The sequence below is a fragment of the Staurois parvus genome, unplaced genomic scaffold, assembly GCF_062004578.1.
Source record: "Staurois parvus isolate SC_StPar_1 unplaced genomic scaffold, SC_StPar_1.0 ptg000414l, whole genome shotgun sequence".
Lineage (NCBI taxonomy): Eukaryota > Metazoa > Chordata > Amphibia > Anura > Ranidae > Staurois > Staurois parvus.
The window spans coordinates 331,188-347,706 of record NW_028318210.1 but is presented as its reverse complement, the minus strand read 5'-3'; the positions used below and the strand labels follow the sequence as shown (position 1 = coordinate 347,706).

The following is a 16,519-nucleotide window of genomic DNA, read 5'->3' as shown; positions in this document are numbered from 1 at the left end:
CAGATCTGCTTCAGCTGGAGTTATCTAATCAGCCAGTCCATCAACCTCAGCTCCCTCACTTAACCACTTGCCTACTGGGCACTCATACCCACTTCCTGCCCAGGCCAATTTTCAGCTTTCAGTGCTCTCACACTTTGAATGACAATTACTCATTAGTCATGCAACACTGTACCCATAAAAAACACACAATTTTGGTGGTATTTAATCACCACTGGATTTTTTTTTTTTTTGCACTATAAATGAAAAAAAGTCAAAATGTTTTTAAAAAAATGTGGTTTTCTTAGTTTCTGTTATAACATTTTGCAAAAAGTAATTTTTCTTCTTAAATTTTGACCAAAATGTATACTGCTACATTTCTTGGGTAAAAATAACCCAAATTAGTGTATATTATTTAGTCTGTGTGAAAGCTATAGAGTCTACAAGCTATGGTCATTTTGTAAAGCGCTGCACAAACTGTTGGCGATATATATAAATCCTGTATAATAATAATAATGGTACCAATCATTGAAAATTGATCACACCTGATATACTGATGGCCTATCTCATTTCCTGAAGCCATAACATGCCAGGACAGTACAAATTCCCCCTTTTTGGAAAGTAGACATTCCAAAGTATTTATTAAGAGGCATGGTGAGTTTTTGTAAGTTGTGATTTTTTTTCCCCTATCTTCTTTAGACAATTAAGATTTTTAATTTTTTTTTTTATACAATCGGCATATTAACAAGTTATTTCTTATACACAGCACAGGCATACTTTCAAGTACACCCCAAAACACATTCTGATACTCCTCCAGAGTATGGTGATAACACATGTGTGAGACTTTTCCACAGCCTTGCCACATAGAGAGGCCCAACATGCAAGGAGCACCATAAGGTGCTCTAGGGACATAAATTACACATTTACTATCTTGACTACCTATCATTATTATTTTATGAGCTTTATATAGTACCAACAGTTTGCATAGCGCTTTACCTATTACACTTTCGTAGGCCCTGAAGCACTAGGACAATGGATTTACCCACAAAATGACCCCATTTTGAGAAGCAAACACCCCAACGTATATTCTATGAGGCATAATAAGTCTTTTGAACATGTCATTTAAGTCTTTTGAACATGTTTTCGGAATATGTGGAAAGAAAAGAAAACTTTACACAAAGTTGTCCATTTATAAGATATTCTTAACACATAGCATGTAAATACCAAAAAATACACCTCACAATATATTCTGCTACTTTTCCTGAGTATGGTAATACCACATGTGTGAAACTTTTCCACAGCCTGGCCATATAGAGAGGCCCAACATCCAAGTAGCACCTTTAGGCATTCTAGGGGCAAAAATTACACATCTAATTTCCTGACAACCAATCACGAAGGCCCTGGAGCACCAGGACAGTGGAAACACCCACAAAATAACCTCATTTTTTAAAGCAAACACTCCAATGTATTTTTTATGAGGCATAATGAGTCTCTTGAACATATCATTTTTGACCACAAGTTTTCGGAAAATGTGGGAAAAAAATGAGAAAGTTTTTTTTTACACAAAGTTTTTGATTTATAAGATATTTCTAACACATAGCATGTAAATAACAAAAAATACACCCCAAAATACGTTCTGCTACTCATCCTGAGTATGGCAGTGCAATGTGTGAGACTTTTTCACAACCTGGCCACATACAGAGGCCCAACATCCAAGTAGCACCGTCAGGTGTTCTAGGGACATAAATTACACATCTAATTTCCTGACAACCTATAATTTTTTAAGTCCCTTCATATTTCTAACACATAGCATGTACATACCAAGCATTACACCCCAAAATATGTTCTACTGACCAAAGGGTAAACAAAAGATTACCTGTAGTTTTAGTAGTGCAGTTGTCCACAGAGAAGACAATTGGTCTAGGCAGCAGGCATGGATGTGGTCAGCGACATCAAAAGGAATTGTTCAGGCAGCAGGCTGGAATATTGTCCATAGTCATTACAGGTAACAGGCAGAGATTTTGTCAGCATAGCCAAAGTATTGTTCTAGGCAGCAGGCAGAGATGTAGTCAGCAGCACCCAAAGGAATTGTCCAGGCAGAGACAAGGTTAGCACATCCAAAATATTGTCCCTGGTAATAGGCAGGAACATGGTCCACAGTACTGGTAGCAGTGTGAGGCAGAGGTTTGGTCAGTTCATGCGGTAGGCAGAGGCATGATGACAGTAAGTTGGCAGCAGGAAAAAATATCAGGCTTGGGCCTCGGTCAGGTAAGACCTGGGCACAGGGGTAGAGGCTTCGTGATACCCAATCTCTTCGAAGCCTCTGGACTAACAGACCCTTTTCTGGGAATTTTCCAGGAATTTCCAAAACTTAGTTTTCTCTACTCTGAAAATCTATTCTGAAGCCTCTCACATATGTGAGACCCCTGTGTTATCTTGAATCCTACTACTACAGTAACAGGACAGAAGATCACTCAAAAACAGGACAGAAGTGGCAGGCGAAAAATGTGGTCAATTAACAATCCGAGGTCATTTCAGATGCAAAGCAGAAACATGGTTGATAGTTCAGACGGCAAGCAGAGGCATCATCAATAAACAGGCCAGGATCAGTTCCAGAGCAAGCAGAGGTAAGGTCAGTTTAGGCAGCAGGCAGAGGCGTGGTTGAATTACAGGCCAGGGTCAGTTCCATAGAAGGCAGGGATATAGCCAGTTTAGGCAGCAGGCAGTGGCATGGTCAAATAACAGGTTTGGGTCAGTTCAGAAGTAGGCTGAGGCATGAGGAGTGTGAAGGCAAATGGCAGGAATTCAGAATTACCTTTACCATACCTCTCTAATATTGTAGAGAAATATGGTAACGGCAGAAACAGTCACCTATTCAGAGGCCTGGTTGGGAAGGACACTGGGGACAATAAAAACTGGTGTCTCGTCTAACTCCTCTTCTGGAGCACACCTGACATTTTTTTTTACACCTTTGACCTCTTTCTTTTTGAGGGACTTATTCAGGAAAATGACGTTCGTGGAATCTGCCCACTGCATTTGAGCGAATGCTTTCTGGAGGGCCTCCGGGGTACAAAAGGGCAGTAACAATTTCCTTCTGATAGTTAAGAAAGGATATGGGTGTCTCAGTGGATTTGTGGTGGGTCACATATGAATTATAAATGAGCAAAATGAAAAAATAAATGGAGACTTTTTTGTACCAATGGTGGGTTATTCTTACAGCAAAGTAGGGCTGGAGGGAGGTAGGGCTGGTTCATGAGGGGAATCGATTTCAATGATCAAATTGTAATCATGGACACATTCTGGTTTTTGGATTGTGCTATTCCTTTTGGTGATTTGCATGTGACTGTTGTTGTGACTTGATGAGAGCTAGTAGATGTCTAGTTTCGTCCCTTCACTTCATAGCCACTATCTCTTCGTTTTGCAAACTCACTGACTCCCCTCGTTGTAGTCTTGTGTTCACTTATCTTTGCGGCAGCCCTTCCTACTAGCTCTCACATTGCCCCATGCTAGTGTTTTCCTTCGGTGAAGATTTCAGAAAAGGGGCAAGCTGGTGTAGAAATTATCAACATAAAGATGATAACACTTTTTCAAGGAGTGGAAATACAAGCTCCCAAATGACTTTTCCATTTGATCTAAAGTAATCTGGGCATTCAGAGAGATGCTGCTGGGTGTCCTTTCCTTCATACACAAGGAAGGCATACCTTTACCCCGTGGCTCTGGCTTAAAGCTCAGCCTGACAGTGAAGGGGACAAGCGACTCATCCACACAGATATTTTTGTCCAGGATAAATAATTGGGCGAATTTCCCGGAGAAAAAATTAAGAAGTGGCCGAATTTTATACAATTTCTCATATGCTGGGTCATTTTGGGGAGGGCACTGGGTGTTATCGTTGTAATGGAGGAACCACATGATCATTAAATATCTTGTTCTGGGCATGACTGATGAGTAAATGGCATATGATGGATTGGGTGGGTGGACCAGTAAGAGTGTAATTAATTTTTTTGTGTGAGTCCCATATTAAATGTGAGGCCCAAAGAGATTCTAAATTCCTCCACTGGTAACTGCTTCCATTCATAGGGACAGACATAACTTGAATCTGGGTTGTTGGCTATAAATTGTTGGGCATAGAGGTTGCACTGGTCCACAACAGAATTTAGTAAGCCATCAGTAAAAATTAAATTAAAAGAATCAATGGGGGCAAAATTTTCCATGTTCACCTAGACTCCTGGATGGGCAGTAAAAAGGGGGCTGTTAGCTGCTCCAGAGTTAGGGGGAAGCCATAGGGGATTTTGAAGGGCATATGGAAGACATGCATGGGTCCTAACCCTTTGAGGTTGACGGGACACCCCACTAGAACCTGGCCTTTCTTGTGGTTCTCAATTTCTGGTGGATGCCACTGCTCTACCTGTGGATGCCACTGCGCTACTTGTGGTAGTCTGCTCCTCACCAGAACGCCTTTGTTTGGTGGTCACCCTTTCCTCCTCCTCTGATTCTGTAGCAGACCCAATGCATAAAACGAGCTCGTAATCCAAAGCAGAATCAGACTCAGAGAGCTCCCCGCTGCTTTTGTCGGTCATGTTTAGGATTTTGTATGCCTCCTCACAGGAAAATAATTTTTTAGACATACTGGAGCAGATGTGGCTGCAATGATGGGTGCTGATAAGGCTGCTCTGATAAGGCTGCACTGATCGGTGCTGATGAGGCTGCACTGCTGGGAGCTAAAGAGGCTGCACTGCTGGGTGCTGATGAGGCTGCACTACTGGGTGCTGATGAGTCTGCGTTGCTGAGTGATCAGTGGACAGATCCCGTGCTAAGAAAAGCCAGAATTGGCACGTGTGAAAGGGGCTGTATTGAAGAAAAAGAAAAATATTCAGCAAACAGCCAAAATCTAAGACAAATGTACTTCTGCCCTGGATACAACCAATTTTATTGGCTTGTTGTCACAGCATGCATGGGTGAGGGGGTGCATGTTTCTTCTGCAGTGAGGAGCCTGCATGCTCGCAGTTTTTATTTAGACTTTAGTTTTACTTTTATAAACAAGGACCAGCATATGAATACAGTAGGTTTGGTTTATTGGAGATGCTTATTTTGACCTATCAGTGCGTTGCCATGGTGATCTAAGAGATAGTTGTGTTTGAGATACTGAAGAAGCCAGAACTTGGACAGAATAAACTAGAAACACTGATCTGCAAATTGTGGAAATGCTGCTGGTAATTTATGTTAATTAATGGATACAGGTTTTCCTGTTGTTATTAAGATGGAAATGCAGTGGCTATCCGGTAAAGCTAAAGAAAAATATCTGCCTTGCCCTGCCCGTGGTAACCAATCACACGGTAATGTTCACTCCCTCACATGCACAACAGGAATGAGGTGGAATCTGGTTGCTATAAGGAACACCGTTCTTTTGTTTATCAACTTTTGGAGCCTTTTCTTGTGTGTGAAAAACATTCACAGTTCGGTTGGTCTCATATTAAATAGATTTGTTGCAGGTATTACAGGGAAAATGATAAGTGCTCAATCTATGCACACATTTATTCCATGATTCACAATAAAGAGCAGTAAAGATGTACAGTGCCTTGAAAAAGTATTCATAACCCTTGGCTTTCTTTCAACAATGGTTTTCTTCTTGCCACTCTTCCATAAAGGCCAGATTTGTGGAGTGCATGACTAATAGTTGTCCTGTGGACAGATTCTCCCACCTGAGCTGTGGATCTCTGCATCTCCTCCAGAGCTGCCATGGGCCTCTTGGCTGCTTCTCTGATTATTGCTCTCCTTGCCCGGTCCAAGCTTTGAACATACATTACAAATGAACATTAACATGTGACTGCACTAAATTCTCTTTGAAGCTATTTTTTTGATCTTGCCCCTCCAAATGTATAAACACTAGGGAAAACCACTGGTAGAAAAGTTACATACCTTGCTTAGGTAGGGGTGATGATATTCTGTTGATATTTTTAGATATACAGTATCATCATATCATCAGATCATATGGATATCAATAACTTTATGATTATGTTTTAATATTTGCAAAACCTTAATGTTATGTATAGTCAAATTGTATATTTGCAAGGAAGTAGGCATTTTTTCTAATTACCCAAGGTCCTGCCTTCCATGTTGCAGCGATACATAATGCATGTGCTTTACTGCTCCTTCTCACAATGGAATCCTATGAGTTGGTGGACTGAAAACAAACTCCCTGTGTGGCTGATAGGTTGTCAATAAGATCACTAGATGCAGGGGTATAGGAAGCTGAAGTTTTTAAAAAATATCAACTTTTACTGTCAAATCAAGCTTGTCCTTTTTCCTTCCTGCCTCTCTAGCCTCCCTATAATTCCTTCAGTATAACAGATAAACTAATTGACCAATATTATGCTCAGGAGGTGAGAGAAGCATTGAAAACCTCAACATTTGCAGGTAAACCCTCAACATTTTCAGGCAAACTTGCCTACTGCCTCAGCTGTCTCCATTTTTTTAAACTATTGATTGGCATATTATTTTCACTGAAGGAAGCCTCTGCTTATTACAGTGGTTCAAAAGGCTGGGTGTTTTTTACCTTAATGCATTCCTCACATTAAAGTGTTTTTAAAAACAATAACAGTAATATCAGTCTGTATATTCAGTAAAGCATGCTGGTTATTCTCACTGTGAAACCTAAGGGGTTAATCCTCTGCATTGTGTAAAAAAGGTGGTTGCTCCTGTCTTCTCTGATCCTCCCCTTCTTTTACTGTCCCCAATCCACCTGCTCATAGAACAGAGCCTTGGGGGCAAGCTGCGCTTGCTCAGTTTGGTGTGTATTGCTAGAGAGTTTTTTTTTTTTTTTTGGGAGAGTGCATGTGATCAGTGCCGGACCAATCTGCACTGTCCAGACAGAAGGTCAGGGGTCCTGCAGCCTCATCGGAGAGAATGAAAACTCCTCCTTCAAGCTTTAACCAGGGCTCTGCTGGACACTCACCGGCCACTTTATTAGGTACACCCCTTCAATTTCTTGGTAACACAAACTGCTAGTCAGACAACCACATGGCAGCAACTCAATACATTTGGGCATGTAGACGTGGTAAATACTTGCTGAAGTTCAAACCTTGCATCTTGAAAAAAAAGAGGATTTAGGTGACTTTGAACATGGCATGGTTGTTGGTGCCGGATGTGCTGGTCTGAGTATTTCAAAAACTGCTGATCTACTGGGATCTTCACACAAAACCATCTCTAGGGTTTACAGGGAATGGTCCAAAAAAGAGGAAATATCCAGTGAGCATCAGTTGTGTGAACAAAAATACTTTCTTGATGTCAGAGGTCAGTGGAGAATGGGAAAACTGGTTGCTGTGACATTCAGATGGTAGGGTCAGAATTTGGCGTAAACAACATGAAAGCATGGATCCATCCTGCCTTGTATCAATGGTTAAGGCTGGTGGTGTAATGGGGTGGAGGATATTTTCTTGGTACTAGCAAGGTGTACCTAATAAAGTGGTTGGTGAGTGTATACCATCACTTTGATTTTTTTCATCATATGATCACTTTGAGTTGCTCAGGTTTGTGATGGATGTACATTATTTGCCCCAAATAAATTAGTTGCTTTAAATATTAAATAATCTGTCTAGAAAAATGTTTATATAATCCAAACCGTTTTAAAGGTGTGGTGTGAAAAATGTTGGCTATTATATTAATGTTGCTGTATGTGATTTATGATCTCCATTCAGTAACTTTTCTTTGTTGGGTTGCTATGTCTTTCTGAATATATTTTGTTGCTATGTCTATTTCTAGCTATCTATTTCTATAGCTATCTGCTATTTCTTCTCTTCTTTTTCCTTGAAGTTCCTTCCTGCAGTTTTCCTTGTCATATGTCAACTTTGCTAAAAGCTGCTTTTGTTGATGTCTTTGTAGGCTTCCTTATTATAATATGTGCTATGATAACTGTCATATTTCTTTCTGTCTCCTACGTAAATCACAATTACTTGTTACTTGTAGATTTACTGCTCTCTAAAAGTATCCCTACTGCCTTCAAGTAGACAATGGCTCTATTATTCGGTGTACTCACTCTTCTCATATATCACTGCCGAGATGAAGAGTATAGCCATGTAATTTCCACTACATCTACTACTGCAACAATCTGCAGCAATCAAGGCTTTCTTTCCTATGCTAGTTTATACAAATGAGCTGCTTTAGAAAAAGTTAAACAAACAAACAAAACTGCAAAAAATTAATCTGTCGCCCAGAGTATCAAATCAGGTTTTATCTTTCATTTTTAAATTTGCCCAGGGAAAATAAATAAAGGAGTTGATTGGCCATCATGGACATTATCTCAATTTTTTGCTTCAGTTTTATTCCTTAGTACAGAATACTGTACATTAATTATTTACTTGCTCCATTAGTTAGTTTTTCATTGCTGTCATTCAGGAGTTGCTAATTGGGAGTTGTTCATCACAGCTTCTGGAGGCCCCAATGGCCTACACGTGCGACAATAAAATTAATGAATAATTTGCAAAACTGTGAAGTTTTTCATATTTACTAGAGCTTCTTGACTGCACAGGTTATTTTCTGGCCATAAAAGTTATTCATTTGTTCTGATTTCAAATAATTATCAGTGTAAATTTATTTAGCCTCCTTTATTTTTAGCATTTAGTAGCTACCTTAAAATACCATTGTCAGTATATGAATTCCAACTAGTCAGTAAGGACATATTGCACCCATGCTTGCTTACTGCGTATGATAGTTGACAAGAGCGTGGTCAGAAGCTGCTTGAGATACTCAATTCAATTAGTTGGCTAACTGATCAATACTATCGTCCATTACTGCAATAATTGACTGTCAAAGCCTCTGGGTAAAGAGAAGAAGACACTGCTCATTGAAGTTGAGTAAAACCGCTTAGTAGCATTAATTGTGTTTCATTGACTCCACTGGGAAGGATGTCATTAGAAACTTTTTGCAGTCAGGCTTAATATTATTGAATTTCCTGCTTTTTAATTTACCTAAAAAAACAAAACCCCAATTTAAATGGGCTGAGTGAAATGTGGAAATCATTCTGTAAAACATGCTTCATCATAATAAAATTTTATTCCAGAATATTATCTATTTTGGACTTACTGTTCAGACTTTTATTAGTAGTGTTTGTAATTTCTGCACAAATATGAAGAACTGATCAATCAATTTTTTATTTACCAATGTTTTTCCACCTTTCCAGAATTACATATTGTTTTAGTCACATCGAGTCCCTTGACCACCGTTTCTGGAACAGTGAGTCATGGCTTCACATTTCATCTGTGCCACCAACCCTCCACTGAGACATTCACTATTAGTGTGTTAGGGCCCATTGTAATGAATTCTAGTCCTTTCTACGATGCAAAAAATAAGAAGAATGTTGATTGCATGAAGTCTCATTACAAATAAATCACTTTTAGTGATATCCCAGGGAACCAAGTGAATTTAGCATTTGGTTCGCTGTTAAATCCTTCTCTTAGTTGCTAAATAGTGTGGTCAGTCAATCCCCTCCCTGCACTGTCAGACCATGCTGATAAAAATGAGACAAATTTGTGAGTGACTGAGCTTGTCTCTAGCAGTAGTGGCCACTCAAGAGACCAGCACTGCCATTCACAAAAATCGCACAACCTGCGGAGTTGTGTGTCTATCTGCGGATGCTTATATATATATATACACAGCCCCTTAATTGCCAAATGAGTAGAAGCTGTTTTGGTTGTGTAATTCTTTTTTGTGTTCTGGTACAGTGGTATTTTTCTCGCGGATACGTTTGATACGGTTTACATCACACTATTTTGATTTTCTAGTTTTCCCCTGCATGAGTAGGGGAGTGATTAGTGAAGTGTATATCTCTACGACAAATGGCTTGTCTAGACCGGCATATTTTCAACTCTGCAATGATTGTAAATACTAGATTACTAGCTGTTGTTATTATGTCTAGGGATGCGAATCATGGTTGGATTAGGACAGGCCTATAAGGTCTCTGTCTCTTTTAGTGTTTTTTATTTAATTTTTCTGTTTTTTGTTGTTTTTTTTTAGTCTTTCAATAAAAACAATTTGAAAAAAACATACACAGCACCGAACCATAGATGTCACAGCTCCGCTGCACTGAGTGCTGAAGTGCTGTGTCTTACAGGGCACTGACCTGACATTTCTGCTCGTTTATTCATAAATGTCAAAGATCACTCAGTGCTGTCAAATCCATCGGCCAAGGCTGTGTATGTTTACAAGCAGCTGGCAGATAGATCACACAACTTCACACCAATGTGTGATCTTTGTGTTTTATAAATGGACAATCAGTGCTGCTTCTTCATTCATAATAGTAGACATATCACAGCTGTGACTCTGTATGATTATCTGTGGCTGCTTGTGCACATACAGGGCATTGGCAAAGAGAATAAACAAAGCTGCGGCAATGAGTACAATTTTACTAATCTGAATGAACAAGCAGCCAGGGCCGCAGTTAGAAATCATGGGGCCCCGTACAGCCTACCTGAAAGGGCCCCCTTTGACCCCACCCCTGGCTTTCCCCAGAAACCCATCTGGAAACAAAATGCAGCTTTGTCTTGTATGTAGTAGAAGGGGGAGCGGTTACAAATGCAGGTGCAGATGAGGCCTAAGGCCACAAGGCTATTTTTCTCAGAAAATAGGTTCTGGAACTCTATCATGCCCCCATCATATCACTGGCCATTGACAATACCCCCCCCCCCCCTGCCAGTGTGCTACATACAGCTTTCAGAATTGGGTTACATACAGAGTTCGGAGCTCAGGACTGGGCTATGTACAGAGCGCATGGTTCAGAATTGGGCTACGTACAGAGTGTGGGGTTCAGGATTAGCTATCATATCCCCATGGTATCATTGGCCATCAACATCATCTACAATACTTCCCCGCCAGTGTGCTACATACAGAATGCAGAATTCAGTATTGGGCTACGTACAGAGTGCAGGGTTTAGGATTGGACTACGTACAGCATGCAGGGTTCAGGATTGGGCTATGTACAGAGTGCGGAGTTCAGGATTGGACTACGTATAGCATGTGGGGTTCATGATTGGGCTACGTACAGAGTGCGGGGCTCAGGATTGGGCTACGTACAGAGTGCATGGCTCTGGATTGGGCTTCATACAGAGTTCGGGGCTCAGGATTAGGCTACATACAGAGTGCAGGGCTCAGGATTGAGCTAAGTACAGAGTGCGTGGCTCAGGAGTGTGTTACATTCAGATCATAGAGTTAAAGATTGTGTTATGTACAGAGTGCAGGTGTACATATCTCAGAGGCCAGTTAACAACTCCCCCCCCTCCCCAAATACAGAGCTCTCCTCCCAAATTTCTGCTTCCTCCTCCCCAGTCCAGAGCTCTTCTTTCCTCCCTGCCCAGTGCAGAGCACCTCTCTCTTCCTCTTCCAGATGTTTCTTCTCCTCCCTCTCCAATACACAGCACTCATCTACCCCACAGAAGAGCATGTACGGTAACTTACAGTAGGAAGTCAGGCTGCCGACGTGGGCTTTTGTAGATGCTGCGAGGAGGCTGGAGCTTTGTGCATACCTTGCCCCCTCCTTCACCCCGCCCCCTCCTCCGCGCCCCCCCATCAGTTGTATATGCAGGGCGAGCAGGGAGGGTTTAGTGTGCTGCTGAGAGAGCATCGCTGTCATTTATAAAACACAGAAGCTGAGCTTCTGTGTTTTATAGGTGACAGCTGACAGTAGTGAGCGGCAATGCAAGTGGCCAGCGCTGGAGGGCAAGTTCCAGCTGTAGCTACTGCATTAAGATGAAACTTGAAGTTGCTGGCTGGCCGGGCCCCCGGGTCACAATAAAGGGCCCAGGCCCCCTACAGAAAGCCCGGAGGTATCCCCTTATCAGCAGCCCTGCAAGCAGCACTGACCATTCATTCAGAATTGTGAAAGTTGCTCAGCTTAGAGAGGGGGCAGGCTGTACCTCCCCCAACAGGATAGCCTATGATTCGGGGGGGGGAGATACAGCCAGCACAAAGAGGCAATGGGGGCCACCAAACAAACAGCACCAACTGCTATATGCACTTGTTCCCCCTTAAATAAAATGGAAAATAAAATGAATGATCGTTCTTCTTTAAGAAGAGACTCAGTGATTACTTGCTTCTGACAATAAATAGGAATCTTTCGTTTCCTGGGACGTTTCCCCGCCGTCACACACATCTTAGCTCTGATACCTATGGCCACTGATTTTTTTTTTTTTTTATTTTACAATGCTTCATGCTCTGAAGTCTGACCATAGGAATACAGTGGTTCTATGAAGCAATAATTGCATTTCGAGGCTGAACTGCAATACTGCTGGTGCTATGAGTGGAAACATTAAGCTCCTAAAAAAAATTGTGACTTTGGAAAAAGGGCATCGCTTCTGTTAACACATGAAGGCAGCATCAGTCTGCTGTTTCTGTCCAGCCAGAGGATGGGGGAGCAAAAAGACCTGTAAGTGTTACTAAACTGCAGTAATAAAAAATCACTCCTCCTCTGCCAGACATGGCTGTGCGGTGTGGCAATCTTGTGTAAATCCCAGGTCTGAATGGACAGAAAACAAATTCTGTAGCAGGTAACACAGCCTCCATATAGGATTTTCATCTTTGTATTAGGTGTTTGCCTGGAGTTCAGCTTTAACAATTAAGTTGAACAGAGCTTGGTGTACATCACATAAAAATACGATAAGTACTATCAATAATGTCTAGAAGTGTAAGAACATTTTACTAAATATGTACTAGAAGAATGAATGGAACATCTTGCTTGTAGTTTTTGCACAGGGCCCCCTTTCTGTTGTAATGGGTCACCAATGGTTAAAAATGATTGTGGTAGATGTAACTAATAATAGAAGCTGTAAGTCTGTTATACACTGCTTTATTATCACCAAAATATTTCTAATAACTGTATTAAAGTGGAATGCAATCCCAGACTTTTTCAATTTTGTGTGAGGAAAGATTATCTCCCAGATTTTTATTGCTGTGTATGTTCCCATTCGCAAACTTTACCTTCATGTCCTGTCCTTGAGATTGACAGAAGTAAGAAAAGTTTGAAATTGGAGGCAAATCCTACCTTTGACGTTTGTCACTCAAATAGTCGTACCCATTGGGAGGTTTCTAGGGTTATTTTGGTGAGAATGGTGAAACTTTAGAGTCTCATAACTTTCTATACCATAATTTACAAATTGTTAAGGAAACCTGTAAATGGGGCACAGATAGGAATAACTCATTTTGGCTTGACTTAAATATATACCAGTGGTTCTTTTATGACTACTAAATTATGGGTGTAGGTATAACTCTTTACACTAAATTTTGACAGAACGTTTATCATTTACATGCTATAGTCTGCAAGTAACTGGTCAGTGCATACAACCATATTTTACACACTATTATGTTATTTATGTTATTATTTACATTCAGCATTAATTCTGATGTACCTTTGTGGACAACATGCTTAAAAATCTAATTTTTTTTCGTATTTCTTATTTTCTAGAGACCCATCCTGTCCGTGAGAAGAGGATTACCTGGATTTATAGTTCCAATATAAATTCATGTATGGCTTGGCTAAAGCTGCAGCCTCTTGCATCAACATTTCTCCACTTTGGACTTATTACCTTTGTGTTGTTTCTCCAAAGTCTTCAAGTTCATGCTGCTGCCGCAGGGAACCCCCCAAGTGCTGGACAAAACAAAACCTGCTCAGGTTCTTTTAACTGTAAGGCAGGCGTTATTCTACCAATATGGTATCCAGAAAACCCATCCCTGGGGGACAAAATTGCCAGAGTCATTGTGTACTTTGTGGCAATGATTTACATGTTTCTTGGGGTGTCCATCATTGCAGACCGATTCATGGCATCCATAGAGGTCATAACATCACAGGAACGTGAAATCATAATTAAAAAAACAAATGGAGAGACCACTACAACCACTATTAGAGTCTGGAACGAGACGGTCTCCAACCTAACCCTTATGGCACTTGGTTCTTCAGCCCCTGAAATCCTTTTGTCTTTGATTGAAGTATGTGGCCATGGATTTTATGCTGGAGATCTTGGTCCATCAACTATTGTTGGAAGTGCAGCTTTTAACATGTTTATCATTATTGCTATTTGCGTCTATGTCATACCGGACGGAGAAGTTAGAAAGATCAAACATCTACGAGTATTTTTTGTGACAGCTGCATGGAGTATCTTTGCCTATATATGGCTGTACATGATTCTTGCTGTCTTCTCTCCAGGAGTGGTCCAAGTATGGGAAGGGTTGCTTACCTTGTTCTTCTTTCCTGTCTGTGTTGTCCTTGCCTGGGTGGCAGACCGGCGTCTTTTATTTTATAAATATATGCACAAAAAGTATCGGACAGACAAACACAGAGCAATTATGATTGAAACAGAAGCAGAACATCCCAAAGGAATTGAAATGGATGGCAAGGTTATGAATTCTCATTTTCTAGATGGGAATTTATTAAATATGGATGGTAAAGAAGTAGATGAATCTCGTAGAGATATGATTAGAATCCTTAAAGAACTAAAGCAAAAACACCCTGAGAAGGACTTAGACCAGTTAGTAGAAATGGCAAACTACTACGCTTTGTCACATCAGCAGAAGAGCAGAGCATTCTATCGTATACAAGCCACCAGAATGATGACTGGAGCTGGTAACATTTTGAAGAAGCATGCTGCTGAGCAGTCCAAACGAAGCACCAGTTTGCAAGACATATGCTTGGATGAATCTGAAGAGTTTGTATCGAAAATCTACTTTGACCCTTGTTCCTATCAATGTCTTGAAAACTGTGGTGCTGTACTGTTGACCATAGTGAGGAAAGGTGGCGACATATCAAAGACAATTCTGTTGGACTATAAAACAGAAGATGGTTCTGCCAATGCAGGCGCTGACTATGAGTTTACAGAGGGGACCTTGGTTTTCAAGCCTGGAGAGACACAAAAGGAGTTTTCAGTTGGAATTATTGATGATGATATCTTTGAGGAAGATGAACATTTCTTTGTGAGGCTCAATAACATAAGAATAGCTGAAGCGCCAGAACCAGTGGAGCCTAATACTTTCAGCTATCCAAAAGCAGTATTGGTCGCTCCTTATGTGGCCTCAGTTACTATTTTGGATGATGACCATGCAGGGATATTTACATTTGAATGTGACATTATTCGTGTGAGTGAGAGTATCGGTGTGATGGAGGTTAAAGTCCTTAGGACATCTGGAGCTAGAGGCACCGTCATTATCCCTTTTAGGACAGTTGAAGGAACTGCAAAAGGTGGTGGGGAAGATTACGAAGATACGTTTGGGGAACTGGAATTCAAAAATGATGAAACTGTGTAAGTAACACATTCATTCTTTTTATTTGGCCTTGGTTTTTACTTAAAATTTGTGTCCAAAGGTGTCTGCACATTTAAAAGTTTATTGCATTTTTAACAAATGAATTTTAAAATAAAACGCATATCACTTGCTTTCACGACATGTTACTGGTATCGGAAGTACTTATTTACACAGTACTTTGTGTTAGCAAGGTGAGAATGATGGCATTTCACCAAACAAAGTAGGAGAAAGGCGAGGAGGTAGAAAGAGGTTGTTTGGGAAAAGGGGGGGGGGGGTTGTTGAGTAACTGTGATTTATTGAGGAATGGCCCTTATGTGGCATTCTCATAGTTTAGGGCTACAAAAGGTACCTGTCAAAAGTTGGTGAAGGGAAGTTTATTGCTCTCAGTTTCCAAATAATGTCCTAATAGTAAAATGGCAGGCAGTTACTAAAGTTCAGGAAGATCAATGAACTATATGAGCTCTCAACAGCACCCTTGCAGTTCATTGAAAACTACAAGCTGTCTGCTGCGGTGGCAGACAGTACTTTTAGTTCATTCATTCACAGTCACACTCTGTGAATGAAGGACATGGCTGAAGATCTCTTCGTGGCTGCGCTGGTTTTGAATTATGACAACAGGTGCACGGAGAGGATCTCCCACCTGCTGTCACAGTGGGGATCGGGTCGAGGTGCAGGCAGGTGCTTTAGTAACATGCTACATGTTACACTCTATGGGTGTAACATGTTACTAAACCTGAACTTATTCTTTAAGTAAGGCTTGGCAAGGGTTCAAGTTGAACAGGTAACCTTTGATGGTAGCTATATACCTGTATACCTTGGATCGAGTCTATTTGCTATTGGCCAGTGGCACTAGATATGCAAAAAAAAAGTCCTAGGCTCCAGGCATCATCAGAAGAATGCTGGGGAGTGTCAAATGTAAAATTTAGTGCATATTTTTTTCATGGCTGAAAACAACTTCCATAACTGGTCATCAAATGCTTGCTAAGATTACTAAAGTTGGTGTGTGCAATTTTCAGTATTACATATAAATGTTAATATCCAGTTATATTTTGTGTATTCAGGAATGCAGTCAGCTCTTTTTTAAAATAATCCAGAACTAGTTCTTGAGAGAGTTCATTCCACATTTTCACAGCTCTTACTGTGAAGAAGCCTTTCTGTATGTGGAGATTAACCTCCCAGGAGGTATTCCCGAGTGTAGCTCGGGGTAAAGTTTCAGCACCACAAGCGGTAACCCTCAGCTACACTCGGGAATACGCTGTAGCGCTGC

General features: G+C 40.8%; 1 protein-coding gene across 4 annotated transcripts in view; it reads left to right on the top strand.

The window, feature by feature from the left end:
* Positions 1-16,519, top strand: part of SLC8A3 (solute carrier family 8 member A3) — a 455,799-nt gene that overhangs the window by 138,245 nt on the left and 301,035 nt on the right. For all 4 annotated transcript variants that reach the window (XM_089686834.1, XM_089686832.1, XM_089686833.1 and 1 more), the window contains exon 2: positions 13,424-15,251. In XM_089686834.1, coding sequence (XP_089542960.1) covers positions 13,486-15,251 — 1,766 coding nt within the window. In that variant the 5' untranslated portion in view covers positions 13,424-13,485. The remainder of the gene's footprint in view (positions 1-13,423; positions 15,252-16,519) is intronic.